General features: G+C 51.2%; 1 protein-coding gene across 2 annotated transcripts; it reads left to right on the top strand.

Annotated features, from left to right (window-relative positions):
- Positions 1-785: 785 nt before the first annotated feature.
- On the top strand, positions 786-19935 carry MRM1 (mitochondrial rRNA methyltransferase 1). 2 transcript variants are annotated; one of them, XM_019817562.2, is made up of 5 exons: positions 786-1552; positions 1770-1863; positions 3555-3687; positions 3789-3908; positions 19252-19935. In XM_019817562.2, exons 1-5 carry the CDS (start codon positions 990-992, stop codon positions 19269-19271), a joined length of 930 nt encoding a protein of 309 aa, XP_019673121.1. In that variant the 5' UTR covers positions 786-989; the 3' UTR covers positions 19272-19935. The 2 variants fall into 2 exon arrangements, with proteins under 2 accessions (XP_019673121.1, XP_003996650.2); XM_003996601.6 differs by lacking the exon at positions 19252-19935 and adding an exon at positions 4341-5013.
- Positions 19936-20213: the final 278 nt, after the last annotated feature.

The following is a 20213-nucleotide window of genomic DNA, read 5'->3' as shown; positions in this document are numbered from 1 at the left end:
GGGGTGGTTGTGCCTCAGAATTTCTTCCAGGTGAGTGGGAAGGTGGGCGCTTTGGGGCATCACTCCTGGAGTGTGGATTACCTTAGGTAGCAGATGCGGGTTTGGGTTGAGTCTTGAAAATGGGTAGGAGTTTGCCAGCCAGGAAAGAGGACAACAGTGGATACAAGGCCGGGAGGCCAAAAAAGCAGGCAATGTCATGGGAACAGCACAGAATGTAGTGCAGGAGTGAGATGGGGCCGAAAAGGAAGCTGCTGCCTGGATCACCGGAGGTCTGTGTGCTGAGCAAAGAGTCTGGTGATTACCTATGGGCCAAGGACATCAGTTGGCTTGTCAGCAGGTGCAGGAGAGGCACAGAGCTGTCACTTGGAGAATCAGCCGCCACGGGATAGGAAGTTACTGCTGGCGTCCTGTTGACTGATGCTGAGGGTTTGACAAGGCAGTGGAGGTGCAGAGGAGGGGCTGGATGCAGAAGCTTCTGAGGAAAATCCCCAGCACCTGGTGGTGGACTGGATGTCGGGGGTGGGGGGCGGGGGGGGGAATCACCACGACTGACCTGGTTGGAACACATCCCTTTTCAAGTGGCTTTTGCCGGTGTCTGGGTGAATGTGGCCCTCCAGCCTTCTGGGACCTCGAAAGGCACAGAATGATGCCGGTAGTAGGGGGCAGCCGCAGCAGAGAAGGCTGCGGCTCAGCTAGTCCTGCAGGAGGCGCTGTGGGCACCGCCTGGCGGTCGGGCATGCGCAGTGCGTCAGCGGGCAGGGGGCGGGCCGCCCGAACCCGGAAGCAGAGTAGCCCACGTGGGAGCCGGGGAGGGGCGGCCTTGGTTAGGCTACCTGGTTGTGGGTAGTCTAAGTCGAGAATCCAGGCTATTCGTACTCTGAGGGGGCGAGGTAGAGACGGCCATCGGGTCTCCTTCGCCAATGTTGGGGACCCGGAGCGGACCGCGGCGGGAGTGACCAATCCTGATGACGTAGCAGGGGGCATCGACCATGGCACTGCTCTGGGCCGTCAGGGGCGCGACCTCGCGGTTTTCGGGTCGCCTGCTCGCGCGTCATTCCTCTCAAGCGGCGAGGCGTGGGGAGCGGCCCGGCGGGGAGGAGCTGAGCCGCCTGCTACTGGATGACCTGGGGCCGACCCCGCGATCTGCGGAGGGACTGGAGCGTCTGTTTGGCCTGTCCCCTTGTCTCCTGGCTCTGCGAGCTGCTCGTCGCCGCGTGGCCAGGCTTCTGCTCCAGGCCGGCAGGTCAGGGTTGCAAGGGGAGCGGGCCGAGCTGCTCCGGGCGGCAGAGGCGCGTGACATACCAGTTCTGCGGCCCAGACGGCAGAAGCTGGACGCCCTGTGCCGCTACCAGGTCCACCAGGGCGTCTGCATGGAGGTGAGCCCGCTTCGGCCTCGGCCTTGGACTGAGGTCGGGGAGGCGAGGCCAGGCGACGACCCCCGGCAGCTGTGGCTTGTCCTCGAAGGGCTCCAGGATCCCCGGAACCTTGGGGGCGTGCTGCGTTCTGCTCATTTTCTCGGAGTGGATAAAGTCATCACCAGCGGGAGAAACAGGCATGGACATCCCTTAATCCCCATGTGCCCCGCTTTGGGGCACAACCGAGTTTCTAAGCACCTTAACCCTTGATCCCTCGCCCCATCGTCAGAATTCTCACCCTTAACCCTTGGGGGCCAGGGCCAGGGAGGCGGGGCGGGGAGGTGGGGGTTGGCTAGGGCAAAGCACCGGGTTTGAGATTACCCAGTTTAATGCAGGGCATGGGGAAATTTGCAGCTGCCCACTCACTCCAGTAGTCAGCAAAGCCAGCGCGGGGGCTATGGAGGTGATGGACCTGTTCTCCACTGATGACCTGGCCGGTTTTTTACAGGTAATGGCGGGGAGGCGGACGGTGGGTAGAGAAGAAACGAGACAAACTCAGTCTCTCCAAGGGCACTCATCCAGCAGTTGATGAAAGAAGGGGAGAGAAAGGGGAATGTTGGCATCGTTTCCTACGTCCTTCTAAATCCCTTTTGGAAGGGAAGGATTCTGGAATTTTCAAAACCATAAGTAGGGCAGAATCTGAAGTTAAAGACTTCCTAGCTTCATTCCCTTTACTGTACTCCTTCTCCAGGCATACCTCTTTGCCTTGGAGGCTAGTATGCCTCAGATCCTCGCTGCCTACTAAGTAGGTTTTCAGTAAATGGTGTGATGGACTGTGAGAAGCTGGTTGGCAGGAGTCATGCATTCTGAGTGGGGGCACAGCCTGAAAGGCTCTTTGAACAAAGACAGATTCACTTATGCCTTTCTCCCGCCCACCCCCCCCCCCCCCCCTCAACCCTACAGAAAACCAAAACCCAAACAAACCACCACCACCAACAACAACTTTGATATCCAGGAAGGGGTAAACCTAAGTAAAGAAACCCCTTTCCTGGTCCAGGTTTCTGTCTTCAGTTGTGCTTCTACTGATGGACACAAGGGGGCAGTCTTGCCTTGCATTTGACTGCTCCCATGACCATCTGCCCCCCTAGGTCTCCCAGGCCCAGTCCTTGGATCTCTGTTCTGTATGTGTTCATTTCTTGGTTTCATCCAGTCTCAGGGCATTAAATACCACCTATGCTTGGCTGCCTCCCAAATGTATATGCTAGCCTGGATCTGACTTCTCAACCCCAGATACATATTATCAAGTTGCTTACTCAACAGCTTCTTTTGTGGTCTGAGGGGCATTTCAAACTTCACATTTTCGAAGCCAAGCACTTCCTTCTGTAGACTTTGCCCAACTCGATCGATGGCAACCGCATCCCTTTATTTAGGCCCAGTGCTGTGGTGGCCTTGATTCTTCCTGCTTGCCATGGCCCACCCTATCTACAAATTCTTTTGGGTTTACCATGAAGGTATTTTTGTATTCCCACCAATCCTCCCCATCTCTGCAGCTCCCACTCTGGCGCAGGCCTCCATCATCTCTTGCCTGCATTATTGTGGGAATGTCCCATCTCTTGCTATTGGCTCTCAACCCAGCAGGCAGAGTGATTCTGTTGAAACATGTTACTTCTCTGCTCAGAACCTTTCAAAGCCTTCACATCTCTCTCAGAGAGCAAAAGCCAAAGTCCTTCTAGTGGCCTTTGAGGTCCTACCTTATGTGGCTCTTTGTTCCCTCTCCTGTCTCCCTCCCTCTCGTCCTCCCTCCCCACCCGCCACCACCTTGCCACTCCACTGTTCCTCCCATGTGTCACGTAAGTGCCAGCCTCAGCCTTTGCACTTAACTCATTTCTGCCTAGATTAATCTGCCCCCAGATGTATGCTTGGTACTCCTTCATCTCGTTCAGGTCTCCACTCCAGTATTGCCTCAGTGAGGCCTTCCCTGATCACCCTTCCACTGGGTAGCTGGGATTTGGGCCCATTTTGTTCTCTGCCCTGTCCCCATCACTTAGAACAGAGCCTGCCCATTCTAGAGGCTTAATAACCGTTGATGAATTGAATGGATCAGCAAGGGAATGACTATATGCGCAAGACCAGCTCCTCAGCTGGGGCTTGAATGAAGGTTTCGTGACCTAGAACTTGATTTCTTCTTCCTCCTTTCAGGCCAGAGCCCGGGAGGGCTGGCTCGTAGCTGGCACAGTGGGCTGCCTGGGGCCTGAGATTTCCTCGTTCTCTGAGATCCCTGTCACTAGCTGCTTGGAGTTCCTCTGGGACCGGCCTACTGTCCTAGTGCTGGGTAGGTAGATGTCCCCACTTTTCCTTGTTCAGATGTGTATGTCCAGAGTGCCCATGTGTCCAACTGGGGCATCCTTAACCCTCTGCCTCTATGCCCTGCAGGTAATGAGGGCTCTGGTCTGTCCAAGGGGGTACAGGCCTCCTGCCAGCTTCTCCTTACAATCCTGCCTGGCCGGCAGCTGCCCTCTGGACTTGACTCCTTGAATGTCTCCGTGGCTGCAGGTGAGTCTACTGTTGCCTGACTTCTTGCCCTCTGACCACACATGTGTAGGTGTTTTACCCTCAACAATTTTCCCTGTCTTTCTGTGCCTCAGTCACTTTATGTGCCAGATGGGGAAAATGCATCTTTTTAAAAAAAATTTTTTTATGTTTGTCTTTGAGACAGAGACAGAATGTCAGCAGGGGAGGGGCAGAGAGAGAGGGAGACACAGAATCTGAGGCAGGCTCCAGGCTGTCAGCTTAGAGCCTGATGTGGGGCTTGAACTCATGAGACATGAGATCATGACCTGAGTTGAAGTCAGATGCTCGACCGACTGAGCCACCCAGGTGCCCCAAATGCATCCTTTGAGGATGAGAAGAGGGAGTGCTGACACGTGGTCCTTCCTCTTCTCCATCCTCTCTCTTCCCCTTTTGTCCTTTTGTCTGTTGGTGCAGGAATTCTTCTTCACTCCATTTGCAGCCAGAGGAAGGGTTTCTCTGCAGAGAAGAGAGAGCAACTTCTCTAAGACCCGCAAGGAACCTCAGCCACATCAGCAGGGCCCAGAGTGGCTCAGCACCCAGGACTGTCCTCAGAACCAGAACAAGAGAGGCATAATGGGGGCTGACTTGGACTGTCTGAGGTGTGTGTGCTAGAGGGCACACACATCCACATGATCGAATATACTGGAGTCTCTTGCCTGAGAGTGCACCCAGGCCCCTGTTTACTAGGCACTATCTTGTAGGGCAGGAAGCTCTGCGATGGAGACCAAAGGAAAGTTCAGTTCCCTGTTTTGATTTTGGACTTGCGGTTGGAAGTGGCAGCTTGTTAGTCTCCAAGATTGTGCTGGGATAGAGGGTCTCTTTCCTCCTGGGCCCTGCCTGGAAGTCAAGACATACAAAGGGAATTGGGCAGCCTAGTCCAGGTGTCCTATTCCTCTTGAACCAGTGTGAGAATGTAGAGGAAGGCCTCGTTCCTCTTGTGGACTAGACGGGTACAAATCCAGGCTCCAACCTTGCCTGCCCCAGTGGGGGCCTTGAGCACAAGGCTTCATCCTGCTGTCCCTCACAGGGCTCTTTGTGAGGATCCAATAAAATGTCACCTGGGCCATTCTGTCCCATTCTTCCACTAGATGGCAGCCTTGCTCTTTGATCCATAGTCTCTTCTGGAAGTTTTTGCAGCCACCTCTGGAGATTCCTGGCTGTGGCCCCCAGAGAGGCAAGGGAAAGATTAGCAAACACCTCTCACCTTACTGCCTTCCAGACCTCCTCACCAGTGACTCATCAGTCAGTGCACCTCTGAGAAAGGAACCAATGAACCAGAGCCCTGGCCTTTGGTTCTGTGGAGTGGTGGGGACAGTGTTGCTGTTTATTGTACAACCCACATGGATTTGGTGCTCCTCCCACAGGGTCCCACAAATGGAGCAGAAGCCCCCGGTATAAGTAGTTTAGAGCAGTCTTGGCTACCCATTGGAACCACCTGGCAATCTTTCAAAAACAACTCACACTGGGGACCCACCCCCAGAGAATTCAAACCCCAGGAGTTTGAAAGCCCCCCCCTCCTGCCCCCAAATGAGTCTAATATGTAGCCCAGGCTGAGAACCACTGCAGTAGGGGCTCCAGGACCTCAGCAGTATTGACATTCTGGGCCAGATAACTTTTTGTTGGATGGCTTGTCCTGTGCCTCATAGGATGTTCAACAACATCCCTGGCTTCTACCCACTGGATGCCAGGAGCACCTCCTGCCCCCCAGTGTGACAACCAAAAATGTCTCCAGACATTGCCACATGTCCCCTGGAGGACACAATCGCCCTCGTTGAGAACCACTGCTCTGGAGTATGGATCCTGGAGGACAGCAACCTAAGATAAAGTCCTAATTGCTCTGTCACCTTGAACAAGTTCCCTTCCCACCCGAGCCTCAGTCTCCTCATTGGTGAAGGGGGATCACCCTACCTTCCCAAGTTGTGGGAGGACAGAGAGGGCAACATGAGCTCAGTGCCTTCCACACGGTAGTGCTCAGTAAGAGGTACCACTCTTTTCTCTTTGGAATGAAATTATCTTGGGATTCCCATTTAAAAAGACATTTGAATTTGTTTTAAAAGGGCCCAAGATTGCACGGGCGCCTTGGTGGCTCGGTTGGTTAAGCATCTGACTCTTTATTTCTGCTCAGGTCATGATCGCATCGTTCGTGAGATTGAGCCCCACATCAGGCTCTGTGCTGACAATGCGGTGCCTGCTTGGGATTCTCTCTCCCTGTCTTTCTGCCTGTCCCCCCACTTGCTCGCTCCCTCTCAAAATAAATAAATAATAAAATGAAAGGGCCTAAGATTGCTTTAAAGTCAAAGTTTTTCCTCTCAAGAAAGAAGAAGAACCTTTTCATAAAACTCCATAGAGATCTCTACCACATTGGTACCCTTGAGCTGTCTGTCCCCAACTGCCACACAGATTCTGACCCTGGCATGTATCAGCCTTGGGCATATCACACTGCCTCCCCTATCTATGCTGCACTCTTAGCCAAGATCCTAATGTGGTTTTGAACCTTGGCTATACCTTAGGTGGGGTTGGGGGTATGTGTGGTGGTGCGGAGGGGGACAGCTTTAATATTCCAGCTGCCCAGAGGCATCAGAATGATTAGATCAGAATCTCTGCGGCAGGAGCCAGGTCCCATGTTTTTTAGAGCTCCCTGGTTGATGCTAGTATGCTGCCAGATCTGAGAATCACTGGTCTTCAAGCCACCTTCTCATGTCCAAGAAACTGCTTCCAAATCATTCATACCTGTACTTTTGAGTGCATGCCTAAAAGTTTGGGCCAGTCGGCCTTTCATCTGTCCCTAGGTTCAGAAGATGGTGGGTCGAGCCCTGACTCTATTGGCTTCTTACCTGGATGCCTTCTCAGCCTCCTCATCTATAAAATGGGGATAGTGCCTTCAGTACCTGCTCCAGCCAACCCCTCCCCAACAAAGATTTGTAAAAACAAAATGAGAGAGTATCAGTAAAAAGCATTCTGTAAACCTAGGCACTGTGCACCCCAGGACTAGCACATGATAGTACAGACATGGATATAATGGCTCAGTTTATGTATCAAGTTGCCTGGGCCACAGAATGCCCAGATAGTTGGTCAAACCTTATACTCAGTGTTTCTGTGAGGGTGTTTTTGTATGAGATTGACATCTAAATTTGTAGACTGAGTAAGCCAAAGTGCCCTTTCCAGTGTGGGTGGACCTCATCCAATCAGTTGAAGACCTGAATAGAGGGAGGAAAAAAAAAAAAAAAAAAGCTTCTCCCCTAAGAATTCTTCCTGCCTTTTGGAACTGAAACATGGGCTTTTTCTGGTCTCAAGCCTGCTGGCCTTTAGATGGGAACTGCTTCATCAGCTCTCCAAGGTCTCCAGCTTGCTGTTCTCTTCAGAACCTGGACTTGCCAGACTCATAACCACATGAGCCAAGTTCTCATAATAAATAAGCATTATATGTGTGTATATAGATAAGTATACAGATATATATATATCACCTGTTGGTTCTGTTTCTCTGGAGAATCCCAACTAATAGACTTGATGGAAATAACTGAGATGTCCTGGTGTTCCCTCCATGTGGCAGTAGAGAATCGAGCTCTGCTCTCTGGGAACAAACCCATCATGGAACCTAGAAGTTGGGGTTTGGGGTACTCGGGGTTCAGAGCCTGCTTTCCTGCCCATGGACTCCTATGTCATGTCTGGAACCTTATCTAACTTGCTTTGGGCATGTTGTTCAGTTTTCTGGGTCCCAGTAGTCCGAGCCATCTAGAGGGCCACTCTCGGTGCTAAAAGCCAGGCACAGGGGCTCCTCTCTGCTTCATCCTGTGGGCAGCAAGCCAGCTGACCTCTGGGAAGGCAGGCTCACTTGAACTAAAAGGTATTGAGGCCGTAATTACCTGCCATGCACACAGGTATGTAGTTAGGTCATGCAAACCAGGCATTTCCAAAACGAAGCACCTGAGACCCTAAGGCAAAGGATGAGGTCTGAATTTCTTTGTGGTGGCCTGATGCATACAGGCTGCTCAGCAAGTATTGTTAAATACACAGGAGCTGGGGCAGCTGTGGCTGTGGGTATGAAGGCAGAGGCAAGGTGGAGGTCCATCCTCTGCAGGGCAGGGTAAGGATGACCCTGAAGAGCCACATTTAAGAACGTGAGACTGACTGTTAAGTAGCTCTTGCTTTGAGTTCCAATTCTGACTTGCTGGTAGTGTAAATATGGACATATCCCTTCACTTTTCCAACAGCCTCCACTTCAGAGGATCAGAGTGCGGATTAAATGAGCTCACTCATGTAAAGCCCTCAGCCCAATCCTGGAGGAGCATGGCAGCTGTTTTTGCAGCACCTGAGCTGCATGGGCTCCGCTGTCCTGCCACCCTGGCCTCAATTTCCCCATAGACTCTAAGACATATTTCAGCTGCAATACACAAGGAGATGTACTCCTGAGAGCAGCTGGAGGGGGTTGGAGAGGGGAGGGGGTTGGAATGACATTGGCAAGATCCTCCTTTGTCAGGCCTCCCCAGCCAAGAGGGAAAGGGTCTCAGAAGGTTGGTATTCCAGAACAGCTGAATTGTGGCCAGCACCCCAGTCCCTTGCAGGGCTGGAAATTTGTTTGTTTGGTTGGGTTTTGGCAGGAGGGGAAATTGCCAGCTCCTTTCCCGAGGCTGAGGTCCTAAACTAGACCCTCCCCCATCACTCTTGCAGGGCCAGGCGCCAGGGATCCCCACAGTTTGTAAATGTAATCAACCTTGAGGTCTCCGGCTTCCACAGGTGCAATTAGCATGCCCATCTGCTAATCCCTGATTAATGATGTTTACAAACATGGGACTCCACTCACAGAGTTGCTCAGCCCCTCCCTCTAGGACCTGGAGGCAGGGCTCTTCCTAACACACACCCCTCCGTAAACACACATACTCTTTCAGGGCTGTGCTCCTCTCCCTCCCCTTTCCCAGGCAGGGGGCAGAGCTGGAGTCCCTCCTTGGAGTCACCTGGCCCAACTCTCATTGCACCCATGGAAAGAAGACCCAGAGAGAGCACACAGGGAGACCATGAGGTTTGGTGGTAGGGCTAGGCTCCTGTTCTTCCCTCTTTCTTACCCGTTCTGGAACCTCTGGGTACATGGGTGGGCCCGCTGCCTTTATTCACCACACCGGCTCCAGCTCTGGGGCTACACGTACATGTCTCTCTGCGTGGAGGGTCTCAAGGGTTGGGATCCTTTACCTGTTCCCAGACAGAGGAACATTCCCACTCCACCCACCTGCCCGCTGAGGACTCTTGCGGGCCCACGCCAAAAAGCACAGTAGCAAAAATATTAAGAATGTAGACTGCTGAGTCAAGAAGGTCCTGCCTCCAAATGTTGGCTCTACCTCAGGCCAGTCACTTAATCCAATTGAGCCTCAGTTTTGTCACCTATAAAATGGAGATAAAGATAGTAGGTACTACTACTACAAACATAGTTTGTGATGATTCATTACTGGATTTAGGAAATTGACTTGGCATAGTGCACGGGACATAGTAGGTGCTTAATAATACAAGCTTTTTATTGTAGGGAAGATGATGATGATGATGAAAACGAACAGAAGCATCTGAAGCTACAAAGATGCCCAGGGACTTCCTCTTCTCCCCTCACCCTCCTCTCTGGGGAGAAGGGCAGGTCCCAGCTCATTACTGGTGGGGGCTAGGGTGGAAGTGTCAGATTGGAATCACTCCTGGGTCTGTTCACAGCTTCCCTGTTTCATTAACACCTCCCTGGTGGTCTTCAGCTCATCCTCCTGGGGGAGGTGCTCCAGAAAGTTCTCACTACCCCCTATTCAGCCAGAGCTCAATGTGCCCCATTCCTAGGTCTGGAATCAGATGCACATAGAGAAGGTTTTATGTGGCAGAGAGGTGGCCACTGGCCAGGAGGCTGTCACTATCCCCTCCCCTCAGGGTCCTGGAGGCCTGGTCAGGAGACATAGTACCTGGGGCTGCCTCTTTCTTTTTCCTCCCCATCAACCTCTCATCAGTAAATTCTAGTCACCCAGCCCCACTGCATCCCAATCTGGACACTTCTTCCTTTCAAATCTGTGACTTGATGTGAGCAGCACCAGCTTGGGTTCTAATCCTGGTTCACCTTTTCCCAGCTGGATGACCTAAGGAAAATCGCTTATTTTCCAGGACATTCAGTTGCTTCTGTAAAAACAGGGACACCATACCTATAGCAGGGTAGCACAGGGCTCAGAAAATTGTAAATTCTCAATAATGCAGCCATTGTTATTTTGCAGGCACAACAACTAATCTCTGAATTATATTTTTAAATCGCAGAGCCCTGTTTAGCCAACCGGGGTGGGTGGGGGAGCAGAGCCATGTTTAGAGAAGCTCCAGTTAATTGTCCCAGTTTCTTCCCCAGACTGGGAAAAAGGAGTGGGGCTGGGCAATGAATTAGGACCAGGAGATTACTATCTTGGGCTCTGGGAAGGCTGCTTCTAAACAATGTTCCTCTCCAGACACTCCAAGAAGGATTCTGATGGAAATACTATGCCCTCTCTGTCACAATATTCCATTTCAGAGGAGACCCTTCACCAGCTGTGGGCCAGGAAGGAGGGGCTGGGCCCAGCTGCCCCCTGCCCCAACCCTGCAGCTGGCTGAACTTGGCTGGCCCTGCTTTCTCCTGCCACCTCTGTACTTCCTCTTCCCTTCAGGCTCCCAGCTCTTTTGCTGAGGTTTGTGGGTGTCAGAAGAGAGACTCCATGAGAAGTGTCACCTTTTGTGGTTGATCTGTAGTCTCAAAAAAACGTCAGTTGGCTGAGCAGTTTCCTCTAGAAAGAAGAAACCAAGGCACAAGTCTGCATATAAGGGAGGCGGCAAGACAGTGGGCTTTGTCCCTTCTTGCAAGTAACCCCCAAGCCCCCACAGGCCTCTGTGGAGCAGACATGAAAGCCCCTCCCACCTCTAGGAATCCCCACTCCTGTCTTTTACATAATCAAGGCAGGAGTTGGCTTCACTCCTTTTATATTCCCAGGTCTCAGCCCAGGCCCAGGCACATACTGGGTATTTAAAAATCACAGATAAGCACATAAATGGGTCCTGAGGTTGGAGACTAACTGCCTCTCCCTCCTTTTCCCTATTGTGGGTTGGAGGCAAATAGCTCAATTCCAGCTGGCCCTCCCCTTCCACTTTTGGAGAAGACAAGACACAAATGATTCCCTAGCCACAGCTGCTCTTGATTCTCTGCAACAAAGGAGCTAATCGAGAGTGAGGGGATGCTCTGTAGAACCCTTCAGCCCTCGACCCTGCTGAGACCCATCTGTATCCAGGCCCTGCACAGATGCCCTTCCCATAGATGGGGGGACTAGCTGGGGGTCAGGCACAGCAAGGGGCAGGATCTTGTTTGAATCAGAGCCCTGATACCAACACACATACTTAGAACAGTCTCACTGCAGTGGGTATGGGACCCTGAAGCCATGTGCACAGCAGGGTGATGGGTGATGATGATGATGGTGATGATACTAACATTTATTATGTACTTACCATGTGCTAACGGTTTTATGTGCCTTGTCTCATTTAGTCCTCATGATGCTTTGGGGTAGGCACTGTTATTACCTTTCGTTTATAGATAGGAAACTGGGGCCCAGAAAGGTTAAGTAACTTACCTAAGGTCATGCTGTGACAATCAGAAGGGTTTGTAGGGGGTGGGGGATGGAAGGTGGGGAGCTGAGCTTAGAAGGAGAGAACTTCCAGCTCAAGCATCAGCTAGGAGGCCTTCAGTTGAGGAGGCCAAATCTGCACACAGCCACCCTCCCCCCACCCCCACAGCACTAAACCCTCCCCCATGTAATACCCCTAGCCCCTCTCTCCACTCCACTTCTCCTGAACCATCCTGACAATCTCTAAGTGGGGCATCCTGCAGAGGGGGGTGGGGACCATGTCCTTCAGCTTGCCACGTGGCTGTGGGTGGTATGCCCAGGCTGGAGGTCAGAATACACAGCTCGAGCTACTGTGGGGTGCAGTAAAGAGCCTGGACTCCCAGAGACACCCAGATTTAGGTTTAAGTCCTGGCCCTGCTCCCAAACCAAGGCTCAGGCCTTGGTCCAGTTTCTTAACCTCTGAGCTTCATTTCCTTTCTGTAAAATGGCACCAGTAATCTTTCTCCCAGGGTTGTGCTGGGGCCTGAAAAAAGGTGCTCACGGCACATGGTAGGCCTTCCAGAACTCTTCCCAGCCTGCCTCTTCCTTCTTTCTCGGGGCTTCCTTCTGTGTCTGTCTCCTTGCCTTCCTAGCTTGGGGTCTGGTGCCTCCCCTCTCTCAGCTCTGCCTGTTTTTTGATGATCTCTGTCATGTCTGCCTGTCACTGGGGGCTCCCTGTTGATGCTCCCTTTCTAGGGCTCTGTCTCTATACCCCTTCTGCCCCTCTCCTTTCCTCTCCCTTGGCTCCTGATACCCTGGGGGCTGATCGATGGCAGCCGCTGGTTATCGATTGGAGTGGGCGTCCAAGTGTGGCTGCTGGAGGCCGGTATTGATGGACAGGATTGGTGCCCAGGCTGGGCGGAGTGGCAGTTGGGGAGCCTGGGGCTGCAGGGGAAGTGGGGCTCCTCCTCCCCTGCCAGGACCTGGGATGGGAGTCCTTAAAGCTGCAGACCCTGCCACTAGCATGGGGGTAGAGGATGGGACAGAAGGTCTCTGAGGACAGAAGGCCAAGGCTTGGCTCATGCTGTCACTTAACAAGATTTACTGAGCACCTACTATGTGCCAGCTGGGGATATTAGCAGTAAGCAAGTCAAAAATCAATAAGTAAAATTATGTAATGTGTTATGCAAGAAATAGAGCAGAAGGAAAAGGGTATGGAAGTGCAGTGGTTGGGAGAAGGTGCTGTTTTAAATGGTGTAGTGAGGGAGGGGCCTCCTTGAAAAGGTGACCTTTTAAGTAAAGACCTGAGGAGAGTGAAGGAGCAAGCCATTTGAGAGCATTCTGAGCAGTAGAAACACCAAATAAGTGCAAAGACCCCCTGTCGGGGGCCATGCTTCATATGCTCTAGGCTGGGGGTATGGTGTGCCTGGAGTGGGGTGAGGGATAAGGAGAGCAGGAGGAAATGGGTAGGAGAGGGAATGAGGGCAGGGGCCCTATAGGGCTTGGAATGGACAGTCAGGCCGGGGATGACAGTTGTCCCAACTCCAGTCTGAGAGGCCTGAGCAGCTTCCACCAACGGTAGCTTCCAGAGCATGGTTCTGCTGCTTCTGAAACTCCATGTGTGGAGTTTCACACCAATATCCCAGGCCCTTCACTGCTTGGTCAATGAGATAAATGCTCACAGGTTGGATTCCCTGGTTGAGTTGAGAACTCAGAGACATTTGGCAACTTGCCCCAGGTCATGAAGGAAATAGCAGAGCTGGGACTCAAATCCAGTTCTGTCTGACCCCAAAACCATTGCTTTTTCCTTCTTTCCTGGTTACCATCTTAACCATTTTTAAGTGGATAATTCAGTAGTTAAGTTTACTCACATTGTAGTACAATAGACCTGCAGATCTTTTCCATCTGAAACTGAACCAAAACTCTGTACCCATTAAATAAGAACTCCCCACTCCTCTTGCCCCAGCCCCTGACAACCATCACTGTATTTTCTATGTATCTATGTATGTGACCTTTTTTTTTTTAATGTTTATTTTTGAGAAACAGAGAGTGCAAGAAAGGAAAGGGCAGAGTCGGGGGGACACACAGAATCTGAAGCAGGCTCCACATTTTGTTTATCCATTTATTGGTTGACTGACACTTGGGTTGCTTCCATGTCTTGCCTATGGTGAAAAATGCTGCAATGAACATGGACGTACACATATCTCTTTGAGATCCTGTTTTCAGTTCTTTTGAATATATACCTAAAAGTGGAGTTGCTGGATCATATGGTAGTTCTATCTTTATTTTTTTGAGGAACCTACATACTGTTTTCCATAGCATCTGTAACCATTTTACCCTCCCAGCAACAGTGCCCAAGGGTTCCAACTTCTTCACATCCTCACCAACACTTGTTATTTTGTTTTGTTTTGTTTTGTTTTGTTTTTTGATAGTAGTCATCCTAATGGGTGTGAGGTGATATCTCATTACTGGTTTAATTTCCTTAATGACTGATGATGCTGAGCATATTTTCCTATGCTTATTGGCCAAGTGTATATCATCCTTGGTGAAATGTTTATTCATGTCCTTTGCCCAAGTTTTAATTAGGTTATTTGCTGTTGCTGTTGTTTGTTGTTGAGTTGTAGGAATTCTTTATATTTTTTGGATATTAACCCCTCATCAGATGATGATTTGCAAATATTTTCTTCTATTCTGTAGATTACCTTATCACTCTGTTGATTGTGTCCTCTGATGTACAGAAGTTTTAAATTTTGATTTAGTCCTATTTATTTTTTCTTTTGTTGCCTGTGCTTTTGCTATCATACCCAAGAAACCATCACTGAATCCATCCAAAATTATTGTTTTTAACTACTTCTCTCCACTGTCAGGAATTCTGCCAACACCTTTAGGTCAAATTGGGCAGGCAGTGACCCAGAGGGCAGGGCTGGAACCAGTGGGAAGCTCAGGGAGACAGCAGCTCAAGCTAACAGAATTCCAGAGGCTGAATGGGGTACTTTGGAGGTAGTGAGGTCCCTGTCACTGGAGGAATATAAGCACTCAGATGACCATTCAGGTAGGATGTTGCACAGAAACTTCAGGTAGAGGACGTTAAGGTTGGGTTGATGGCCTCTGATCTCTTGTAGAATTCAGCAAGGAAGGAGGGGGAGCTCAAAGCTTGCCAGTGAAGTGGAGTGGGGTGGGCAGGATGGCAGCTGACAAGTGTACCATCCTCTGTGCCTGGGGAAGTCTTGTATTGGGATCTATGTGTGGAGGAGATTCCCTGAGTTCTTGTCATGCTGGAGCCTAAACCCAAGCTCTGACCCCAGATGGCCCAAGGATCTTGGACCCCTGGGCTGGAAGATAAGAGAGATGAAGATGTGGCTCCTTCATCACCTATGAGAGGCTGCTTGTGAGCCAAATGGATGAAACAAGGACTTAAGAGCCTGGTAGACCTTGATTCAGGTACTGCCTGAGGCACTCACTGGCTGGATGAATTTGGGCAGTCTCTTTGACTTCTCTGATCCTCATCCTCATCTGAGCAAGGGGCTGCCACCTCTCTTATAGGGTTTTTTGCAGAATGACAATAACAGGTGGCTGGAGCCTGACACATCCTCAGTGAACTCCAGTGATCGCATTTAAGCACTCATAATTGCCTCTCAGCACCCTCCAAAGCCAATAACCCTGAATGGGCTATATATTCCCTACCCTCTGGTGACCACTTCCCACTGTTCTTGGCCCTGGCCAGCCCCTCATTCCTTTTGAGGGCAGGGAAATCCAGACTCCTGGATCCAGAACCCAGCTCAGCCATGACAGATACCTGAGCTGGACCAGGGGCCCTCTCTGGGCCTTGTGGGAAGTGCTGGATGGCAGTCTGATGTCCTGTCTGTTGGTCCTCTGTCTCTGCCTGTCCCTGTGGCTACTAGGCCTGGAGCTTCCTCACTCTGGTTGTGCAGTCTTTCCCAGCCAGCCCTGCATTCTGTGACCTGACTCATCTCCCACGTTGCACCCAGAAACTTCCCCCACATTACCCCCAGCCCAGCCCATCATGGAGAAAAATCAAATCTCATTAAAGGCCATTGATTTTTCTCCAAATTTGCTGTGAGTACACTTCGAGGCTTCTCAGTATTACTGTCGGTTCCCATCTTCAACCCCTCAACCACCAACATAGCTTCCTCAGGGAAACTGAGGAGCATTGGGCTGGCAGGCAATAGGGAGTGTGAGAGGTTGTAGATACTGTCTGCTGGAGCCTCCAGCCCACTCTGGCCCTTCAGCGTGGCAAGACCCTGAATATGGCAGTGATTTATTTCTCTGCCTGGTTACCCCCATCTTAGGCAGAGGGGTATGTGTTTCTGCGTGTGTATGTCTGTCCTTGTGTGTTGGTGTGTGATTTTGTGTCTGCATGTGTGTCTGTGGGTGTCAGCACTGTGTCTCTGTGCACCTGTGTCTATTTCTATATCTGTGTGTGTGTCTATAAGTGCGTGTGTGTATCTGCATGAATGCAGTGTGGAGTGGAGGTCTTGGCTTGCAGTTGAACTCTGAAGGCTGTCCTGCCCATGAAACAGCCAGCCTGAAGAAGGGACTTGACTTGGGATAAACCCAAGATATGGTTCTCTTCCTAGGGGTCAAGGACTAGGTAGGGCTCTGGAGGAGGAGGGGGCACAGGCTTCTCTGCCCTCTCGCATTCACCCCTGCTGTCCCTTTGTCATCTTGGAAATGGGGCACCTTGCTGACTTTGTTGCAGTATTAGGTTTGGGGTTTGGGGGCTGGTGGGAAAGATTCCCAACCTAATGTTGGAGGCGGGCACGAATTCTTCCCCTCCTCCAATCTGAACTAAGAGTCCCAGGTGGGCATGTTTAAGTCAAATGGCCATATATTCACCTGGTGAGTCTGGAGAGAGTAGGTTAGGAGAGAAGATGGGCAGTGAGGGTGCCAGGGAGGCTTTGTGACATGGAAGGCATTCCTGTCTGCCCGGGTCATGTTCCTAGCATAAAGTCAAGCATCAAGGCCAGCCTTAATGGGGAAAAAAGTCATAAACAGGGCCCTTTGGCTTTTGGAGGGTGAAGTGACTTTCAGCTTGGCTATAGGCCGGGCCACTTGCCTCTAGCCCACCTGCCAGGGCCTAGAGGTCAGCCATGGTGCTGGACTGGCCTTCTAAACCCTAGGACACGGCTGAGCTACCCCAAGGAGCAGCCTCAATGGGGCCTCCTATAAATTTGGGGGTGGAATGGTCCCTGGTTATGCGTCCTCAATGAAGCCTCACCCACTACCCATACCCCAACCCTGTGCAAGACATGTCAGGTTCATGACTGTGAATGCATGTTCTCCCAGAGGCCTCCGCCAGGGAGCTGGGAGCAGCACTCTGGGTTCTGGGGACAGGCCAGATTTATGGCACTGGGAGAAATATTTAGGCCTGAGACAGTTTGGTTGTGTTAATTATGGAAATCTAAAGATAATCTATATTTAATGCTGAATTTTGTCAAATTTGCTAAAGAATTAGGGGAGCGTGTGCAAACAGTGACACTTCAATGAAGAACAAGGTGCAATTAAACTCTGAAATTTACAGTGGAATAATTGGAGAGCATGACAAATATAGTTATCAGCAGCAACTAATTAGGGGTCTGCTCGAGGTTTCTGGGCTTGATTAATCTCGCCTGGATGCTAATAAGTTATGCTGGGCAGCTGATACTATTTGTCGCCTCCTACTTTCCACCCTCTCTCCAGAGCTCTTGGGGATTGGGGATGTGACCCATTCGGTCCTTCCCTCTGTACAGCCTGGCCTAAAGGGGGAGAATAAGGTCACCAGAGCTCCTATGCTGAGACCCCCTTCTCCAACTAAGGATGGCATGGACACCTTGAGTGGCATGCCCCTGACCAGGCATCCTGGGGTCTTACTTGAGACTTGTTGGGATTGGGGGAAAGAGGGTTGGGGCTGAGTTTTGGGGTCTAGCTGGGCTTCAGTGGGTCATATTTCTTCCCTCCCTGTTGACATGGCTCAGCCTGACTCCCACCTCTGTCTTTTACTCTACACCTCATGGGAAGGGTCAATGAAAGCCCCTGACTCCGACTCAAGAGAGATCCATACAACCGTTCCTTGGCCAAACACCCACCTCCTCTTTCCCTGCCAGGTCTCTGCTAATCTTCCTTACTGCTGATTGTGGCCAAGCCTTAGATCCACTGTCTAAAGCTTAAGCCTGTGCTGGAGCTGTTATCTAGCTGGAGTGTGGCCAGTACCCTGGGCATTGCTGCCAGGTCCAGCTGTGAAGCTAAAGCCATCCCCTTCCTCTCTCTGTCTCTCATCTTGTCTCTGATTCTCTCTGCCTTATGACCCAGAAACTTCCCTGGTCTCTGTGTGACTAGTCGGGAGTCACCCCTCAAGAACTCTCTTCTCCATTGCCCACCTTTCCCTCAGAAGTTCTCCTGTCAGGTCCCCCACCTGGGGTCCCCCAGGGCCATATGCATGCTGAACAGTCCCCCTTTCATCTCCTGCCTTTGCTCAATGTTGTCTGGCACAGGATGGGAACTCCAACTGGCAGCCTCAGAGGAGGTGAGTGAATCTAAAATGGGAAGTTGGATGAACGGCTTCTTTGTGGATGTCTTCAGTATGCCAGAACTTTCCAAGCGTGAGTGTGAGTGTGTGTGTCATAGGAGACTGGGACCCTGATATGGCTGGTGGAGAAGATAGCTGGGAGAAGGTGCAGGAGGAGGACAGGGGCCTCCAGAATGCCTCCCTCTGGTATCTGGGCCAGAGTGGTCCTACTCCTGGGAGAAGGAGCCATTGCTTCCTTGAGACCTCCGTTTCTCTTCCTGCTTGTGATCTGAAGAGTTTTGAGGTCAGATGCCCCTGGGCATGTGTCCCCGCCTTAGGGGTCCTGGGCTGTTCCTAACCATGTCAAGTCTTGATTTCCTTCTTGTGGAACAGGGATAATTACTTCAGGGCACTTGTCCCCAGGGTTACCAGGATCTCCAGAAAAGGGCGAGGAGCTGAGCAGGCCCTCAGTAAATGGGGCTCCCTCCCCGCTGCCTCTCTTCTTCCTTCTATCCCTCCCCTTCCCCAAATCTGAATTCCCTGAGGCTTGCACGGTTGTCCCTGTGGCTGTCAGACTCCTCCACCAGAGGGCGATAGGTGCTGCGGGCACAAGCAAAATGGACCCCAGTATAGGCTGCATCCACAATGGGCCTGCCTCGCCTGTTCTGTCTCCTGAACTTCAGGGCCGGAAGATTTGAGGTCAGGGAGTATTTTGTTCCCTTCTATGCACAGCTAACACACTCTAAGATTTGGGCGAAAATTAGAGAACAAGCTTCTTAACGTTTGTACACTGCAGCAAGTTTACCAGTCACCACTGACGTCCTGAGTCTCTGGGGCAAGGCTTAGTTGGCCCATTTTACAGATGAGGAAATATGAATTGGTCATTACTTACATTTGCAGAGACTGGCAAGTCACAAGTGCAGAATGCATTGGATAAACCAAGGCTCAGAGCAAATTTGCTGAGGGTGAAGTGGCTTGTAAGAGGGGAGTTGGGACTCAAACCTGGGCTTCCCTGACTTCTAAGTTAGCAACTTTTCCTCTGACCCAGTTTTTCTGATCAATCAAGACTCTGGTCTAATCCCTCCTTGTCCTGTCACAGCCCCTGCTTCTGAGGCAACTGGAAATGGTGCCTTAGGCTTCAGACTCCAGCCTCTAAATCCTAGGGACTGTGTGTCCGTGGATAGATCACTAGCTCCTCTGAGCCACAGCTTTCTGTAAAATGGTCAGGTGATGCTTACTCTCTTCTTTGCAGGGTATTATGGGATGAAATGAGATGATGGACACAGAGACCCCTCTCCCCTAGGATGGGCTCCCTGTGAACCTGGGCTGGACGTTCCCCCAGGGACTCTTGGTCTGTCACTTGGAGCTGAGAGGAGGAATGCAATACCCGCAGGTCGCCTTCAGCCTTTCTCTGGGGGAAGAAGAGAGATGGGGTGGGGAGGGCTCCTTTCTCAGGAACCTCCAGCCCTTGCAGCTGCTAGAAGTGATCGGGCTCCGTTGCTATGGCAACGAGGGCCAGCCGCCTGCAGAGCCTTCCTGTGCCAGCCGCCTTGACCTCACTTAGGATGATTACCTTTCGGCAAATAAAATAATTGTGTTAATAAAGAGGCTGTTCGCCCCCTCATCCCCCACCCCGCTTGGCCTGTTCCCCATCCCCACCCCGGGGAGAAAGAGAGGCTTCCCCCACCCAATTACCCCTGGCCTGTGGGATGCCTTACTCTTAAATAAGTTGTTGATGGAGATCCTGGCTGGGTTTTAATTTTTGCTGATTTTAACCACCTCCCATCCTCCCATCTTGCTTTCTGCCTTCTTGCCCCTACGTCTTTGTTGAAGTTGTACAGTTGAGTTAATATGACTCTTCTGTCTTCCTTCCATGGGGCTTTGAGCACCCACTGGGCCTCCCAAGCTATTACAATAATAAATTCTACTTACTGTGGGCCTGCTGTGTGTTATAGCCTTTACAAGTGCTTTCACACATGTCCTCTCCTCAATCCCTACAACGGCTGTGCAAGTCACGAACTTCAATACCACTTTATAGAGGAGAAGATCGGGGCTCTGGGAGAGAATATGTTTTGTTTTTTAATTTTAACTTATTTTTATTTTTTGAAGTCTATTTACTTATTTCGGGAGGGAGAGAGAGTGAGTGGGAGAGGGGCAGAGAGAGGGAGAGAGAGAGAATCCCAAGCAGGCTCCATGCTGTCAACGTGGAGCCCA

The sequence above is a fragment of the Felis catus genome, chromosome E1 (assembly GCF_018350175.1).
Source record: "Felis catus isolate Fca126 chromosome E1, F.catus_Fca126_mat1.0, whole genome shotgun sequence".
NCBI classification, from domain to species: Eukaryota; Metazoa; Chordata; class Mammalia; order Carnivora; family Felidae; genus Felis; species Felis catus.
Note: the sequence above shows the minus strand (reverse complement) of the source record. Positions and strands in the feature narration are given on the sequence as shown.

Excerpts from the sequence above, each read along its gene's own strand:
- MRM1 (XM_003996601.6), top strand. The coding sequence starts at position 990 with ATGGCACTGCTCTGGGCCGTCAGGGGCGCGACCTCGCGGTTTTCGGGT. Across the intron at positions 1,864-3,554 it reads ACCTGGCCGGTTTTTTACAG|GCCAGAGCCCGGGAGGGCTG; the intron begins GTAATGGCGGGG and ends TCCTCCTTTCAG. Across the intron at positions 3,909-4,340 it reads GAATGTCTCCGTGGCTGCAG|GAATTCTTCTTCACTCCATT; the intron begins GTGAGTCTACTG and ends CTGTTGGTGCAG.